We start from the raw sequence: 16,833 nt of genomic DNA on the forward strand, positions 1-16,833 counted from the left end.
CATCCAGACCTCCACCCCCACCCCATGATGGGCACACTATGGTCCCCCAGCTTCCTGGGCACAGGAGAACATGGGCCTCACAGTGGATCTGGAGGAGTGAGAGCGCTAGGGCACAGAACACGCACGCTCTAAGTTTGAACAGATGCCGCCAAGCTGGCCTCCCAAAGACACAGGGTAATTCACATTCCCAGTAAGAGTGTTCACATTTCCATCTACGTACTGTATTTTATATCATCTGTTTACTATTACCTGACATTTTAACTTCAGCCAATCTGATCAGTGAAAATTATTTCAATGTGTGTCTGTTTCCTGATGCAATTAAGAATCATTCCCTATGGGCACCTGGGTGGCTCAGTGGTTGAGCATCTGCCTTTGGCTTAGGGAGTGATCCTGGGGTTCTGGGATGGAGTCCCACATCGGGCTCTCCGTCTGCCTGTGTCTCTGCCTCTCTCTCCATGTCTCTCGTGAATAAATAAATAAAATCTTAAAAAAAAAAAAGAATCTTTCCCCGTTTATTGGCCACTAAGAATTCTTTGAATCATCTATTTATTCTCCCAGGTTTGGCTCATTTGTTCTTTCTTACCGATTTTCAAAAATCCTGTATTTGTTATGGCAAAGCTTATCTTAATCAGGCATAAGAACATGTATGGATGCAGGTATGTATGTACATATATATACATGTGTGTGTGCCTGACTTTCTTACTGGTGCTTTTAAAGATATCTTTTTAACTTACTGATTAATTTTATAATTTTTGGAGAAGTTATGATATGCTCACCCCTAAGGAAGGTCTACCCTAAGACTGGTCTGGGGAGAAAGGGAGAATGGAGAGAAACTGTGTGATGGACATGGGATCTGTTTGGGGAGAAGGTGGAAATGCTTTGGAACCAGATGGAGAAGGTGGCTGCAGAACACTGTGGACTAGACAAATACCACTGAACCATGTACGCACTTGAAGATGGTAAATGTTAAGTTGTGTGAGCTTTGCCACAGCAAATAAACACAGATTTAGATGCTGACATTAGGGGAAGCAGAGAACTCTCTGTACTATTCTGCAACTTTTTTTTTGTAAATCTAAAATTATTCCAGAGTGGAAGATTCTGTTTTTAAAGAAAAACTGATCTGGGGAGAAGGGAAAAACAAGAATATGGGAGGGTGAGAAGGAGAGGAAAGGTAGAGGAGGAGCTGGGGAGAAGACAGGGAAGCCAGCCCCTCCTTGCCACCAGGGGCCCAGAGACGGCAGGCAGCACATGGTGGGCTGGCACCGAAGGCCACGCCACATGCCCTGGGTGGGGTGGCGCAGCCACAGGGGTCCCAGGAGCTTGGCTCTACTTTGTGCTTCACAGACACTGGGTTTACCTCTCTTCTCCCCCTCCTGCTTCTCAATTTTGGACTTGAGGTGCTCGATCTCCCTGCGCAGGTCAGAGATGACGTCCGTGTACTGTGCAATGCGGTAGGACACGTTCAGCAGATTGCGCTTCACCTGGTGGATGGGACACGCGGCAAAGGTCAGAGCTTGTGGGAACCGTCCTGCTGCGTGACATATTCACACCACAAGGACGCCAGCACATTTCGTTGGGAAAATTCAGATTGACACACCTCAGCCTTGAAAAGAGAGGAACCTTGCCACCTGCCACCGCAGGGATGCACCCTGAGGACGAGAGGACGAGTGACACAAGCCAGACACAGAAGGATGGACATGGGGACCCCACCCACATGAGATCCCGGCGTCATCAGACTCCCAGATAGAGAGTAGATGGTGGGGCCAGGGTATCAGTGTGTCACGGGGATGGTACATTCCGGAACCAGACGAGGGGATGGCGGCTCAGTAGCAGGAATGTGCTCGGTGCCCTTGAACTGTTCACTGAAATTCATTAAGATGGTAAATTTTCCGTCATGCATTTTTTGCCAGTGAAGAAATTTCAAATGATCCATCAAGAGTCTTTTTAAAAACCCTCCCCGTGGGTAACCACTGCGTAACTTTGATGTGTGCCCTCCGGATCTTCCTCTGTGTGGTTTTACTCACATATATACATCTACAGAGACATAGAGGGGGAGTTTCTTGCTACAGGTTTGGCTTTGGTTTTCTATGTAAATTATATCAGACCAGGGCTATTATTTTCTTTTTTAACGTTTTTTTTTTTTTTTTTTTTTTTTTTTAAGTAGGCTCCACGCCGAACGTGGGGCTTGAACTCACAACCCTGAGATGAGAGTCAACATGCTCCACCTACTGAGTCAGTCGGGCACTCCCCAGAACTTTTCTTCTTTAACTTGCTTTTTTCATCCGGTGATGTGTCTGGGAGGCCGTCTGTCTGCCCCATTCTCTCCAACCGCAAAGCGGTCCATGGGAGGGACGCACCAGTTTGATGGCCCTGTCCCCTTTGATGGTTACTTTGGGGCTTTCTAGTGACACAGCCTCCTGGAGCACTTGAGCCCAAGCTTCTCTTTGTTGAATTTGGAGGGTGGAAGTCCTGGTCATGAGGCACAAACACCTCGTTTGACAGTCCTGAGCCTGCACACCCAGGCTATCCCTCACTCGGGGCCCGGTGTCCTCGACTGACCCCCTGAACTCTGTCTTCTCCACCGCTCTTCCTTGCAGCACCCTGTGGCTCTCACGGAGAGAGCACTCACAACAATTGGAAGTGACACACTTAAGTGTGGGAGGTCATATTTGCCATCTGCCTCACCCCATAGCTAAGCTCAAAGTTTGGCTGAAAGCAGAGGCTATCCTGGCACCTCACTCAGAGCCGCACGGTGGGAAGGGCTCATCCCTTGTTTGTGGGCAATGATAACCACAGCCAGTGACACCTCCCCTCGCTGACCACTAGGCCTGTGTGCCCTGGGCAGCGTACATGTGTGGTGTCCCTGCACCTGCATACAGCCCTCGGAGATGAATCCTCTACACTGAACACTGTAGTGTGGCCAAGCGGCACAGCAGCTCATGCAATGAGCAGCAGCCAGGCTCTCTGGGTGGCAACACCAACTCTGCTTGGGCCGAGAAGGTTGGAGAAGTTGCCCTCTCTCCATGCTTCAGCTGCCCAGGCTGCAAAATGGAAAGATAATAGGCCCCTCTTCCTGGGGAGAGGGTGGCGATAAACTCAATCAAAACATCAAGGGCTCATAGTGTGCCTGACAGCTAAGTCCACATCATAAACACCCCGAACCCCAAGACTGCAGCCTCATGAGGATAAAGGGTCTTTGCAGATGTAATTAAGGATCTTGAGATAAGGTCCTCCTGGACTTGGGGGCCTGAAACTCAATGCCAGTGTCCACCTCAGAGACGAGAAGTGGGACAGATATGTCAGGTGCCCAGGAACTTAGCATGCTGGGAGCCCTGGGGTGGATGGGAGCCTCCCCTAGAGGCTCCGCAGGGAGCACTGAGTTAGAATTCAGTGAGTAGGGAAGCAGATGAGTGAGCACATGGGGGCCTCACCCTTGTCTTGATGTTCTTTGCCCTGTAGGCATACAGCAGAGTGGTCCGAGACTCCTCGAAGTACGTGCTGGCTGGGCTGATGTGTGCGATCATCACGGTCCGGCTATTCCCTCCCAGGGCATCCTGTGCAGTGGAAGGTCCGAGCTGGGGGTAAGGGGAATATCTCCCTCCCATCCCAGCCCTCTGAGGTTCCTGCTCCAAGCCCTGAGCATGGCAGGTGATGCCAGGACCAAGAGTTTGGTACTCGGGGAGGGGACACTCAGACAAAGTGAGATCTGTTCCAGGCCCACCCCCTCGGACTTCTGCTCTGATGAGAACAGATTAGATTGAGAAGCCAGATCTACAGGGACATTTACTTATTGTTTTGATCATTTGTTCACCTTCACCCTTGCTACAGCATAGAGGGGGCAGTGTCCATCCCAGAATAGGGGGGGAATATCTCACTGTCAGAGCGTCCAAGATGGGACAGACAGCCTCAGTAAGGTAGTGAGCTCCCTGTGGCTGGGAATATGCAAGCCCAGGCTGGCCCACGCCCACACTCAGAGGGATGGAGCTGTCAGACAGTGACCAGTCACGGTTTCTACAATGCTCTCCTGCCTTCAGGGGTTCCCAGTGGGGGCGCAGTGCTCAGCCCCAGGTCTGGGCCTCCCTCCTGGCAGGGAAGCCCCCAGCGATGCTGGCCCATGGCTGTACCTTCAGCAGGCGTGTGAGCTTGCTGTCTCGGAAGTTCACGTACTGCGCCCGGCTGCCGCCCTTCTCGCTGAGTGCATTGATGCAGTTGCCCAGTGCCAGCAGGGAGCGGTTGATGTGGGCACCCTCCTTCATCCTCTTGCCGCGGTTCTGGGTCTGGGTGGGAGAGGACAAGGTCTGGGCCCGAGTGGCTCAGACAGCATGCACTGGGGCCCGGAGGTGACAGGACTCTGTGTGGGGCACTACGTGGCTACAAGAGGGAACACAGCAGAGCTCCATGCAGATGGCAACGGTGTGCTCCTCATTAAAGGAGATGAGACCCGGGTTAGAGGGACATCCATGTATAATAACCCCACTTGTACGAGGCGCAGACGGGCGTGTGGGTTTCGCCATGCCAGAACTTTCCTCACCTTTGGCACAGGGGCTCCCTGTCCTCACTCTCTGTGGCCCTGTTTCCTCCATCACTGGGCCTCCCTAGCAACTGCCCTACTCTCTGCCGTGATCCCTATCTTCCTGTCCACTCCCCGCTGGATCCCAGGCTCTGCGATGGCCAAGTGTCTCTGGGGCCCAGAACCCTGGCAGTGCCCAGCTCACAGCAGGGGCTGCTTGAAGGAAGATGTGTGAGGGAGCCAAACTGCCCTCGTGGTGAATACTTCCAAGTGCAAGCACGGTGGGGACTCTTACTTTCTTCCCCTGATCCCTATATTCCATATTTTCTGCACTGTGTTTCTAGTACATGTGAAATCAGGAAAAAAATTTATTTTTCTCTTTAAGGGCATGGATTTTGAAATCAACCTGGAGCATGGTTTGAGAATCTCTAACAGATCTCCTAGTCTGTCCCGTCTTCCTCTTTTGCCAAAAGGTGCAATCTTGGGATCCCTGGGTGGCGCAGCAGTTTGGCGCCTGCCTTTGGCCCAGGGCGCAATCCTGGAGACCCGGGATTGAGTCCCACGTCGGGCTCCCGGTGCATGGAGCCTGCTTCTCCCTCTGCCTGTGTCTCTGCCTCTGTGTGTGTGTGTGTGTGTGTGTGTGTGTGTGTGTTTGTGTGTGTCATGAAAAAATAAATAAAATCTTAAAAAAAAAAAAAAAAAGTGGGAGCTGGTGCAGGGCAGCACCGGAGCTGCTGGCGTGGTCAGAGCCAGGGCAGCTGCTCACATCATGCGTCCGTGTCACAAAGTTAGGGGGCTTTCTCAGAGACCTCATGCCCTGTAGCACAGTCTTTTCTAAGTGATTTTCTATGAAGAAAATCGCGAGTGCCAAGCAGATTGTAAAACTAGCCCATGTAGGCCACTTGAATATACAGCTGAAACAAAACCAAGGCCCAGAGAGGGGCAATGGCTTACCCAAAGGCACATTGCAAGTCAGAGCAGAGTGAGAGCAAGGACTCAGACCCTGGACTCTGTCCCTGCAACCCTGGCCATCTTGTCCCAAGGACACAGCCAGGCCCAGCTAGACCAGGCCAGAGTCCTAGACCTCCATCACATGGGGCTTCACCTGCATGACTCGTCCGCACCCACATCTGTCTGTGTGCCAACTGTGTCCTTTATTATCTGAACACTGATGCTTTGACAACTGACATCCTTGCGGACCCTGGAGCGACTGCCCCCTCCCAGGATCAGGCAATTCCTGGAGATAAGGAACAACTCATCTGGAGTACCCCTTTCAAATGCAGACCACCAACCCAGAGCCCACACATCCACCATCCCACTCTGGGCCACTGTCCCCTCTCCTAAAACCCCACAGGGACCAGACAACCAGGGCAGCCCCAAGCCCCAGAGCCCACTGGAATTACTCAGACTAGCCAGTCCCCAGCCCACTCACCTCTCCCCTGCCTTCCCCCAGAAACCATAAGCAGGCTCTCCCCCACAGCATCACCCCCTGCCTCCTGACCAGCCCTGGTGCTGCCCCATGTGGCCCCGTGTGGCATCCCGTGCCCCTTCCTCTTGGAACTGAATAAAGACCATCTTTCCAATGGCAGTCAGCTCCTGGTCTCCTGGCCCTCCTGTGCCTCACATTTTCTACAAACACATTGCATTTTAAACCAGTCTGACTCTAGCAGCTGGCCAGGCCCTGCTCATTTTAGCAACTGGAGCACCAAGCCAGGCCCAGGGCAGGTCAGCGAATGGATAAAACAACTCAGTGATCAAAAACTGGAAGACAAATATCACAGCAGCAGAAGGCAGGGATTTGGGCAAAAGGCCCCCAGGTCCAAAGCCTGGACCCACCGCCTAACACGGCCAAGTCACAGCACTGCCAGGTCCCAGATCCACATTGCTGCCCACCTTACACTGTGCTGGGGGTTACGTGGATCATATCAGCTAAGGGCCGTTTGTTGATAACATTACCATGTGGACACTGCCTCTGTCCAGCCCGGCCCTGGGCTGGGTCCTGCCCTCAAAGAAGGCTCAGGCGCCTGGGACAGCAGAAGATAAGCTGTCCTCTCCCAGTGACAGGTGCCACAAAGGACAGGTGAAACAAGAGCTCAGGGACAGGCAAGTGGGACCCTCAGCAGGAGTGTCGGGGCCATCAGCCAGGTCGGTCCACAGTAAATTGGGCGCCGTCCTCCCAACAGCCATGCTTGACACACACTGTTCCCTCCACCTGACACGCCCTTCCCTGCATCCCACCAAACTCCTAATGCCCCTCTCAGGCTCAGCTCTAAGACCCCACCCCACCACCCAGCCCTCCTCTGGGCTCCCACAGCCTCCACGCAGGCCCTGAATCTCAAAGCACAGGCCCACCTGTGCCATAATTATCCACTCACATAACTCTGTTTCCCCAGAGGCTCAGAGCTCCCTGGGTCTGGGTGATGTTCACCCATCAGGAGAGCCAGCCACGCAGGAACCGTAAATTTGTAAACACTGGCTCAGTGGACTTGGCCACTCAACACGCATTGAGACTCCCTTCACTCTATCACTGGTTAATGAGCGATGCCTGTCTGGGCCAAGCACAGCTCTAAGCACTGAAAACCTGTTGGACAAGGAGGGGCAGAACCTCGCTCACAGGCCACAGGTGAGTAACTGTGGGGAGGTGGGAGGGGTGGGAGGGACGTCAGAGAACCTGCGATGCCCGCTCTGAGCCTGCCAGGTCCACCATGAAGAGCTTCCCAACGCGCACTTCCTCCACCAAATCTGGGCCACGGCTCCGCTGGCGCACGGTGACCTGCAGCACGGCGTGGGAGCGAGAGGATGTCTTATTGGTGGCCGTGGGCTCCTGCGTGCGCTGCCGGTTGCCTTTGGTGAGCAGCTGCATGATCTGAAGACACAGGTGGGGTTGGGTGGGTGGTCGGGGCCCATGGGAGGCCACATGCTCCCTCCGGAACCACCCAATCCAAGAGAGGAGCGTTGGTCCCTTGAACCCTCTTGGACAGCTCTTTGCCAACAGAAACTCATCCAGTGGAAGCAATTTCTGGTTTGCAGCACAGAGTGACCAATTAATCCTCCGTCAACCAGTCCAGCAGGAACAGACCATTGTGGACGCTTGTACCACCCTCCCTCTGCTCTGTGCATTGCAGACACCGCCACTGGATTACCCTCCTCTTCCCCACAGAGCCAGGGGCAGTCCCAGAACTTTCCACCACAGAACCCCACAGTCGTATGGGCTCGCTGGTTGGCAGGCAGGCTGAAACCTGTTTGTGCACAAGCCGCCATGGGAACCAAGCCAGCGAGCCGCAGTAGAGGGAGGACAAGCAGGAAGGCTCCCTGACCCAACCCCACAAGGGATGCTGCTAAGGGCATGGTGGTCTATCAGCGATGTCTGCTCCAAGCACAGCCTCTGTCACCCCATTAGCCAAGAAACAATGCGGGGGGGCTGCGTGTGCAGCTCTGCTGGTGAGCTCTGGCGAGGGTGGCTGCCGAGGCTGAGGCCTACTTCCCTCTGTGACCCTCACCTCCTGGGCGTTTGAGGTAGAGACCTCCATGATGCCTGCGATCTGGATGCTGCCCCTAGAATCTTCTCTCAGGTCCAGAAACCCAGAGGATGGGTTCAGGAGATCTCGGATCACTTCATTATAAATCTGGGAGGAGAGACAAAAGCGGGAAAGAAAGTAGCTTTGGTGCAAAAGCAGGGCAGGACTTAATGATCACAGGGGCCTTGCATCCCCAGAGCAGTCTCAGATGCCCGGAGGGCATCAGGGGCCACACACAGAGGGCTGTAGTGAATGGTTGCACCCATTCATGGATGGGGCAGCCGAGGCAGCTAGGCGGGCTCACCTCGAGGTAGGACATGGACACGCTGCAGTCTGCACTGTCACGGATCTCCTCGATAGCCCGGAAGAGGTCGGCGAGGGTCTGCAGGTAGATCCCAGGCTCCGCGTCCATCCCCAGCATGGTGTAGGTCTTCCCTGCACCTGCGGCGGACACCCACCACGGCGGGCATTCCTGAGGCGGGCTCTGACTCGCCTGGACACGCGCCCCTAAGAGATGGCTCATACCTCCTCTACGTTGGCCAAAGGGTCCTGAACACTCAGACATGCTCATCTTCCATTTTGGGAACAAGGAAGAGTCTGATGGCTCCTCTGTGGGAGAAACCGTGGGCAAGGGGGCACCGGGACCATCGTGTAGACGCAGGCTGAATAGTAAGGGGAGCAGGAAAGACCACGGGGTGTGTGCCCCTCCCCCAGTTCTGAGACATGGGTGCTATTCCTACAATAACAGGAAGAGAGCTGTCGCCAAGGACGCCTCTCTCCCCTGTCCCTGCTCCCAAAACCCAGGATCAGATGGCTCTTCCTCTGCCAGTGCCTGGCACACAGTAGGTGTTTGCTAACATCTACTGAATGAATGACACCGACAGGCTGTGACTCTGGGCAAGGCGCGTCTCAGGCCTTGGTTTCCCCATCTGCCCTGGCCCTCTGCGATCACAGTTTTCAGGAAACAAGAGGTGGCGCAGCTTTGTGGACCTCCGTCAAGCCTTCTGGGAGCTATGGACAAGCCTGTGGGTCCTTGTGGGCAGCAAGGTGCAGGTGCGGCTGGGTCCCCATGCACTCCTACCAGCTGTGTGACCTGGGGCAGCAGCCACTGTATGTCTCTGAGGCTCAGCTTTCTCGTCTGTGGGAAGAGGATGACTCTACCTGGACTTTGGGGCTGCTACAAGGATGGAAGGAGCCAACAGGTACACGGAGACCAGCGCAGCACTGGCTGGGCCATGATCAGTGCTCCGTCCGCGCTGGTAGGGACAGCCCCGAGGCCACCAGCCCTGCCCCCTCCTGGGACGCTGCTAGGCAGTACCTGAGGGGCCATAAGCAAACACTGTTGCGTTGTATCCAGAAACAACACCTTCCACTAAGTGCTGGGTGGTGGCACGATACACGTCTTCCTGTGGACGGACAGAAGGACAGACAGTGGAACAGCGGCCCAGCCAGAGCCCAGGCGATGGGCTGCTGGAGAGGACAAGTATGCGAGGTCTGCATGCGCCAGGGACTCTCAGGAAGAGGCCCTTCCAGACACAGCATGGGCTCCAGTCCCCGTCCACCGCTGCCCCGCCCCACGGGGTGAGACGGAGCCAGGCCCCTGAGCAGCCGCCAGGGAGGCTGACACGAGAGTGCAGAGACAGCTCCGGCATGAGGCCTTACACGTGTCTGGTGCTAGGCACTCACGGAGGCTCTCCATGGCTTCTCAAGAACCTAGAGAAGTCAAACACAATGGCTGAGACTGGCAAGTCTGTGAAGAGCATTAGGACTCCTCCATAAGGGACAAAATCGAGGCCCGAGCATCTCAGGCCACGAGAATCCCGTGTAAGCAGTGCCTAGCAACAGGTGTAGTAGTGAGCTCCCTGCCCAAAGGGACACCTCCAGGAGGGTAGGCGTGGCTGGCTCCACAGAAATGACAGTCCCACCTCCTCTGTCCTTCCTGGGTGCCCATCTGGACCCTGCTTCTCCTGTCCCTGAATGGTCCCGCCAGCCCTGGCTGGTCACACGGCGCAGAGCAGCTGGAGATAGTATCTGAGCACCAGCACTGCCTTCCTCAGCTCTGGACTCATACCCTCAGAGACTGAGACCTGGCCCTGCGATTAGCTGTGACCTCGCACTAGAGGATGGGCTCCAGAAGCCTGTAAAACAGGGACCATATGGCAGTACGTTTTACAGGGTTGCTGAGAGGCTGGCAAGACCATCGAGGCCATGCCTGCAAGGACAGCCCGTGCTGCTGACCAGGGCCCTCCTACTTCCAGCCCCACAGAGGTCTTCCGTCCTCTTTACACTGTGGTCGAGTCCCGAGGGAGGGGGACAGTCCCAATGCCCCGGGGTGGCCAGTGTGTCTGAGATAGGTCCTGCTCACTCGACTGCCAGGACGGGCAGGGCTGGGCTGAAGACGGCTGCGTCCTCCCTGCCGCTCCTCCCTCCCAGACTCTAGTCTGACTCGCTCCTGAGTCTGACCAGGAGAGCACAGCAGAAGGAACGCCACGCCAGCTGTGGGCCGAGCCCTGAGGTCTGGCGGCTTTGCTTTGCCCACATGTGGGCGCTCCGGGTGACAGCCCCAATGAGCTCCAAGCCACCAGCACCCAGTGATGGCCAGCGAGGGGCCTTCAGGTGAGCGCAGCCCCCTCCCTGTACAGGATGAAAAGCGGCTGATTCCTGTGGACCTGGGAGTCAGGAAAGATGGCAGGGCATGCTTGTCTCCCATCCTGGCTTTGGGGACGCTGGCCCGCTGCAATCGAGAACCAGGAGAGAAGCAGGAGCCCGTGGTTCTTTGGCGGTTGAGGGTGTGGTGCACAGTGCCAGGGGTCTCCGCCACTGGATTGGAGCAGGGCTGACAGCAGCAGCAGGGCCATGTCCTTGACTTGGCTGGGTCTTGGGCCACACGTTCCCCAGAAAGCGTCACCCTGACATTGGCAGGTGTGACATTCCTACCGCTGAGGCCCGGGTTTACATCCAGCTCTGCCGGACTCCCCAGGCTCCCCTCATAGCCTGGGGTGATGAGACCCCTGTCACTGGCCAGGTTCAGGTGACCTGAAGGCCACCTGAACAAACCACTCCATCCTTGGTTTAAGGGTGCTAGGGGGAACAACTGACGCTGAGTCCAAACTCCCGCTGTCCATCTGGGTCTCTGGAAGGGCCAGCTACTGCCTGCCCCAGCCCCGTGTCGCCTGCTGCTATCACAGCTGGCTCTCCCTCCTTCAGGTTCCAGCTCACCACCATACACCTCGCTGGGCCCCCCGACAGTGCTAATGCATCACCCACCTCCTTCACTGGATGGGGACCCCACCTGGTTGTCTGGATGGACCAGTGAGAATGTGTGTGAACCCCAGGCCCCCTGGGATGACCCAAGTGCCAGACTCCTTGTTCATCAGGGAGACTCCTGTGACAAGTGCTAGAGAGGACCACCTGGCCATCACATCCTCCCCCAGGGGCTGCAGGGTCTGGGGAGGACACCACAGCCAGCCTGGCCCAGGGGGAGGGGTTGGGGTGGGGGCGGTGTTGGGGCGCAGGTTACCTGTGATGCGTGCTGGTCGAAAACAGTGTCGAAGATGAAGGTCTTCTCCCGAGACCGGTGTGTGCGCAGCGTGTCCTCGGGGTCCTCGCCGGGGTCCATGAGCACCACCATCTAGGGGCAGCGGGAGGGAGGCCTCAGAGGAGGGGCAGCCCACAGAATCAGGGCTGGCTTCCTGCATTTTCAAGGACCCCAGGCCTGGCCCTCCCTCCACGATGCCTGATGCACTGAGGTCTTGGTCTGGGTCCGAGGAGGGCTGCAGGCCTCTTTCTGCAGGGGACTTGGGGGACTCCACCCCCAGGCATCCTCTCCACTTCCTCTCCAGGCTCCTGCACCCCTCAGGCCTGCTGCACTCCCCAGGCACCCCTGAGTGTGCATGTGTGCCCCACCCATCTACCCACCCCGCCCCGCTGCCCCCAGCTCTGCAGCCCCCTCTTTGCTTCTCCAAGTCAGCACATGTGGTGGCCCCCTCCTTGGGGCACTCCCATCTCACACAAATTATGTAATTATGAAGCAAGGTGTAGGAAGGTCTCTGGGGGACCAGGAGGTTCAAAGGAGACTCTCCCAGGGGAGGAGGAGGTGGGGCAGGGCAATTAGAGACCAATCAGCTCTGTTTACTACAGGAGGAGCTCCAGGGCTGGTGGGGGGCCTGGGGGCAGGGGTAGGGGTGGGGGAAGCCCTCAGAGCCTTGAGGGCACACTGGGCAGACCCAGAGCCTGGCACCCCTGCAGCCCCCCACCCCGCCATCCCCTCCCTGGGTCCACAGCTTTGGAAACAGAGACCTTGGGAGGCAAGGGCTGCCCAGAGGTTCCTGGGGACTGGGGCAGGGGTGCAGGGAGCAGCCCCTGGGGCCTGCCCCGGCTTCAGGCCAGCATGATTTCCATGACATAAGCTGAACCTGTTAAACTTCATGTTCTTCTTCTCCATGTAGTCGTGGAGAGGATCTCAGGAAAGGGACTCAGGGGCCAGCCCTCCACCCCATCCACATAGTTCCCGCCGTGTATGCTCGCTGGAAGCCAGGCCAGAATCCTGGAGGAACTGGGCATCAGGACAGGCTCCCCCCCGCCAACCCTGGGCTCTGTTTTTCCATCTGTAGGATGGACGTGGTAACAGAAGACACTGTAAGGGGTACAAGCGACCACGTGCTCAGTGTCCAAGAAGCATCAACTGCAGTAGTTCTTATACCTGAGAAACTTTTTTTTTTTTGCTATAGATAACATCATTTTTAAAAAAGATTTTATTTATTTATTCATGAGAGACATAGAAAGGCAGAGACATAGGAAGAGGGAGGAGAAGCAGGCTCCATGCAGAGAGCCCAATGCGGGACTCGATCCCAGGACCCCAGGATCAGGCCCTGAGCCAAAGGCAGACGCTCAACCACTGAGCCACCCAGGCGTCCCTATAAATAACATTATTGAGAGAAATCAGCCAATAGTGAATGCTTGTGTGGATTGGGTAATATCAGTAGTAACTTCCTGACTCTGGTCGCTGTACTGGGGTCACAGAATATTCCTGATTTTAAGGAATCCATATGGACATCTCTGGGCATGGAAGGGCATGATGTCTCAAGCAGCCCAGTGACAAGGAGTGTGTAAACACACAGAGAGAGGAGGATGGAGCAGACGTGACCAGGTGCCGCCACCCACGCCCAGCACCGTGGGAAATGTGGCTGCAGACATAAGAGATCTTATGTGGGTCTCACCATTTCTGGCTAGTCTGAAGTCAGGTCAAAACACAAAGTTAGGGCAGCCCGGGTGGCCCAGTGGTTTAGTGCCACCTTCAGCCCAGGGCGTGATCCTGGAGACCCAGGATCGAGTCCCACGTTGGGCTCCCTGCATGGAGCCTGCTTCTCCCTCTGCCTGTGTCTCTGCCTCTCTCTCTCTCTCTCCCTCTCTCTCTCTCTCTCCGTCTTTCATGAATGAATGAATGAATGAATGAATAAATAAATAAATAAATAAATAAATAAATAAATAAATAAATAAAATCTTTAAAACACACACACACAAAGTTAAAAGGAAATGTGAACATGTCATAATGTGGATGAGTCAAAACCACCACACTGGGTGGGAGTAACCAGACGTGCAGCCCACGCCCCGCAGGACCCTGGTCATGTGAAACACCCACAGCATGCCAACCGCAGGGGCCCGGGGCTGGCGGAGGGCATGGGGGGCAGTTCAGAGGGGGCAAGCCTCTTTCTGGGCAGGAGGAACCATTTGGAACTGGACAGAGGTGGTGTCTGCACAAGGATGTACATGTCCTAACAGCCACTGAGTGGCTCACTCTGAAACCACGAACCTTATGTTATAGGACCTCTCACTTTAGTGTGCAAAAAGTGATCTGTGTTTTGTGCAGCACAGAGGGAGGAGGCTGTGGGAACTGGGCCCCAGCTGGCCTCTGAGGGACCCTGGAGCAGAGGGTAGAGCAGATGGACATGGGGGAAGGGAGAGTGGAGAGCGCCCGGGGGCCCCGTGGATGGCACTGTCACCCTCGCACACACAGCCCCACCTCTGCCAAACAGGCCAACCAAGTCACAATATCCAAGGCTTTGGAAGGACCGCGGCCGTGGGTGATGTGAAGTTCCAACTGACTAAAGCCATTTCCCCTCCCCACGATCCAGAAGTGTCCTGTTTCCCTAAAGTCACTGGATCCTCAAAGCCAGGGATGTGGGAGACATTCTCACCGTGAACTGCAGGAATCTCTGGGCAGCGCTCATGTCCATGGAGCTGCCCGGGACCAGGGCCCACAGGGAACACCTGTCACATGTGGGTCAGTCACCTCCCCGGGATGTGGCCAGCAAGGCCTCCAGCATCCGGTAGGACAAGAGTCACCGTGGACAGTGGGGACATTCCCAGGCCAGTACTGAGGTTTGGGGACCAGTGATGCTATCCTGAGAACCTCTGTTGATTCCAGCAAATTGTTTCTGCCTTAGAAGTTATTTAAAAGGGTGCTCCCTTCCTCCTCTGATGTGTGTTAATCTGTTCCGTGCACAGGGCAGCCCTACCCCTGCCTGCCTGCCCTGCTCCAGCTGGTCACCTGGCCCTGCGTGACACAGGAACAGCCAGGGTCCTGAACCCTCCATCTATCTCCTGCAGCGTCCCGACCCCCAGTGCACTTATGGCACGAATGTAGCGAGATCAAGGCTGCTTCTGAATTAAGAACACGTACACTCTTCACACCTGAGCCAAATTCTTTCCTGCACAACTCTGTTCCCGCAGTTTAACGACCCTCCATCCACGAATTCAACATTAGCTCTGCAGCCTCTGCCCAGTGCACTCCCAGATGTCTGCACAGCTCGGACACTCCAACCATCTCCTCTTCCCGCAGCATGCTCTGGAGCTCCCCACCTGCCAGGTCAGCACTGGGTATCCCCACCTGGTGGGGAGCACAGCCAGGGCTCCCCAGCATCCTGGTCCTGCACCTCTGAAGTGCAAACCTACTCCCAAAAGCTACATTCGATCTCCCATTAGAGCTGCCCTTCTAACGACAAATGGAAAAATCCAGCTCACCTGACAAAAATCTGTCTTACCTGACATGTGGCATTTATTCTGGCATGTGACTCCTTGGTGCCAACGCTTCTAAACTGCACAGACAGCTCAGCATCTGGGATGTTTCCAAGGAGCAGGGATCCCGGCAAGCCCCGCTGTCACCTGCCCCTCCTGCCCCTATGCCCTCTGAGTGACCCCTCCCCGGGCCTGGGTCTCCCTCTCCTGCCTCCTCTAGGCGCTCTGCTCAAGGTCTTAGAGCGCCACCACCTTTGCCCTGCTTGCTCCTCTAGGACAGTGAGCTCCCCGACACTGTACATATTTCTATCCAGCATCCACCCCCACCCCCGGCTGGAAAGGAACGCAGTGGGGACAGGTCCCTGTGTCTCTCTCACCTCTGGCCACTGTAAGCATGCAGTATTAACACTTCTCAGGTCAGGGAAGTGCTTGCAGAAGGTGAACATCAGAACCCCATGGACACACACCCTGTGCCCTCGCGGCCTCACCTGGTCCCCCACTTTGTGGGCGATGACAGTGGCCCCTTCTTCCAGTTCCATGTCACTGAGTGGGCGGATCCGAAGTGCTACCTGTAGGCAGGACACCATGGCAGCAGCCTTCCGGGGGTGCCACCAGGCTGCTCCCCATTCTCCCACTGCACCAGGGACCCCCTGCTTTACAACAGGGGTCTTTCTGTAACCAGCCAATGGGTACAGAGCAAGCCTGGGGCCTCAACTCGCCCACCACCAAGTGGGCTGAAGTTCCAAGGCCCCCAGCAGATGGGTTTTACAGCCTCCGGGGTCTAGAGGCTGCTGGGGAGTGAGATCATGGGGTAGGGGGTGAGGAGGCAGAGAGGGAGCAGAGGCAGGGCCCCCGACAGGGACCAGCAGCCCTGAGACCTAACCTGTGCCAAGCAGGAACCTGAGGCAGTGGGCCAGCAGGAGGTGGCATCAGGAACCCACGGCCGCAGGGCCCTCAGGGGATATAAGGGAGGATGCTCACCATGAGCTGCTGGTCCTTGGGCTCCATCTCTCTCATGGCTGGGCTGCCCCGGCCCAGGGAAGGGCCGGTGGTGAGGCCAGAGGGCATGATGCGCTCCTGCTCTCCTAGCAGACAAGGCGATCAGTGTGCACGCAGTCGGCCTCCCTCCCCTGCCTGCCCTGCCTTGGTGACGTCAGCAGGCCCCAGGAGCCCAGCCAGTCCTCAACTGTCTGCACACGTGGGACTGCACACGTGGCTCGGGAGGCCCCAAGCAGCTGGGTGGCCCGGGCTCTGGTGGACACAGGACAGCTGCATGCTGTGCACATGGGGTCGGGCTCCAGAGGTAGCCCAGCCTTCACATCTATGCCCTCATCTATTGCCTTGGCAACCCCAGGGTTCCTAGATTGCTTCACCTGGTCTACAGGTGAGCCTCAGAGCCACAAGGCTCAGCCCTGGAGCATTTCCACAAAAGGGGGGCCAATACCACCAGCCAACATTTAACAAAATTAATTTCAACTATGAATGCTTGTCCTTCTACAGTAACCTTGAAGTGACCTTCTGGTTTCTGTTGAGGACGTGCTTTTTAACTGCCTTTCCCAGGCTGGCTGCCAATCTGCACCACACTCTGGGCTGGAGTGGCATCAACCATCAGCTGTGTGCATGGACAGGGAAGCCGCAACACCGGGACCCACAACACAGGCCGCCCCCGCCAGGTCATGAAGCAGCGTGCCTGCCTTAGGAGAGCCAGAACAGTGCACACGCTGCTCCTACATTTGATTAAAGACATGGTGGTCAGTCTGACAATACGGTAAGTTCAAACCCAAGAAT

General features: G+C 56.1%; 1 protein-coding gene across 3 annotated transcripts in view; it reads right to left on the reverse strand.

Moving 5' to 3' along the window:
* LOC112640198 (kinesin-like protein KIF19) overlaps window positions 1–16,807 on the reverse strand; it is a 45,243-nt gene extending 28,436 nt beyond the window's left edge. For 2 of the 3 annotated variants that reach the window (XM_049111196.1, XM_049111197.1), the window contains exons 1-10: window positions 16,027–16,807; window positions 15,534–15,614; window positions 11,549–11,659; window positions 9,347–9,434; window positions 8,333–8,469; window positions 8,011–8,136; window positions 7,182–7,376; window positions 4,125–4,277; window positions 3,432–3,554; window positions 1,358–1,481 (exon numbers count right to left, since the gene is read on the reverse strand). In XM_049111196.1, the coding sequence (XP_048967153.1) occupies window positions 1,358–1,481; window positions 3,432–3,554; window positions 4,125–4,277; window positions 7,182–7,376; window positions 8,011–8,136; window positions 8,333–8,469; window positions 9,347–9,434; window positions 11,549–11,659; window positions 15,534–15,614; window positions 16,027–16,113 (1,225 nt within the window). In that variant the 5' untranslated portion in view covers window positions 16,114–16,807. The remainder of the gene's footprint in view (window positions 1–1,357; window positions 1,482–3,431; window positions 3,555–4,124; window positions 4,278–7,181; window positions 7,377–8,010; window positions 8,137–8,332; window positions 8,470–9,346; window positions 9,435–11,548; window positions 11,660–15,533; window positions 15,615–16,026) is intronic. The other variant, XM_035717516.2, reaches the window with a different exon arrangement.
* Between the last annotated feature and the right edge of the window lie 26 nt (window positions 16,808–16,833).

The sequence above is a fragment of the Canis lupus genome, chromosome 6, assembly GCF_003254725.2.
Source record: "Canis lupus dingo isolate Sandy chromosome 6, ASM325472v2, whole genome shotgun sequence".
Lineage (NCBI taxonomy): Eukaryota > Metazoa > Chordata > Mammalia > Carnivora > Canidae > Canis > Canis lupus.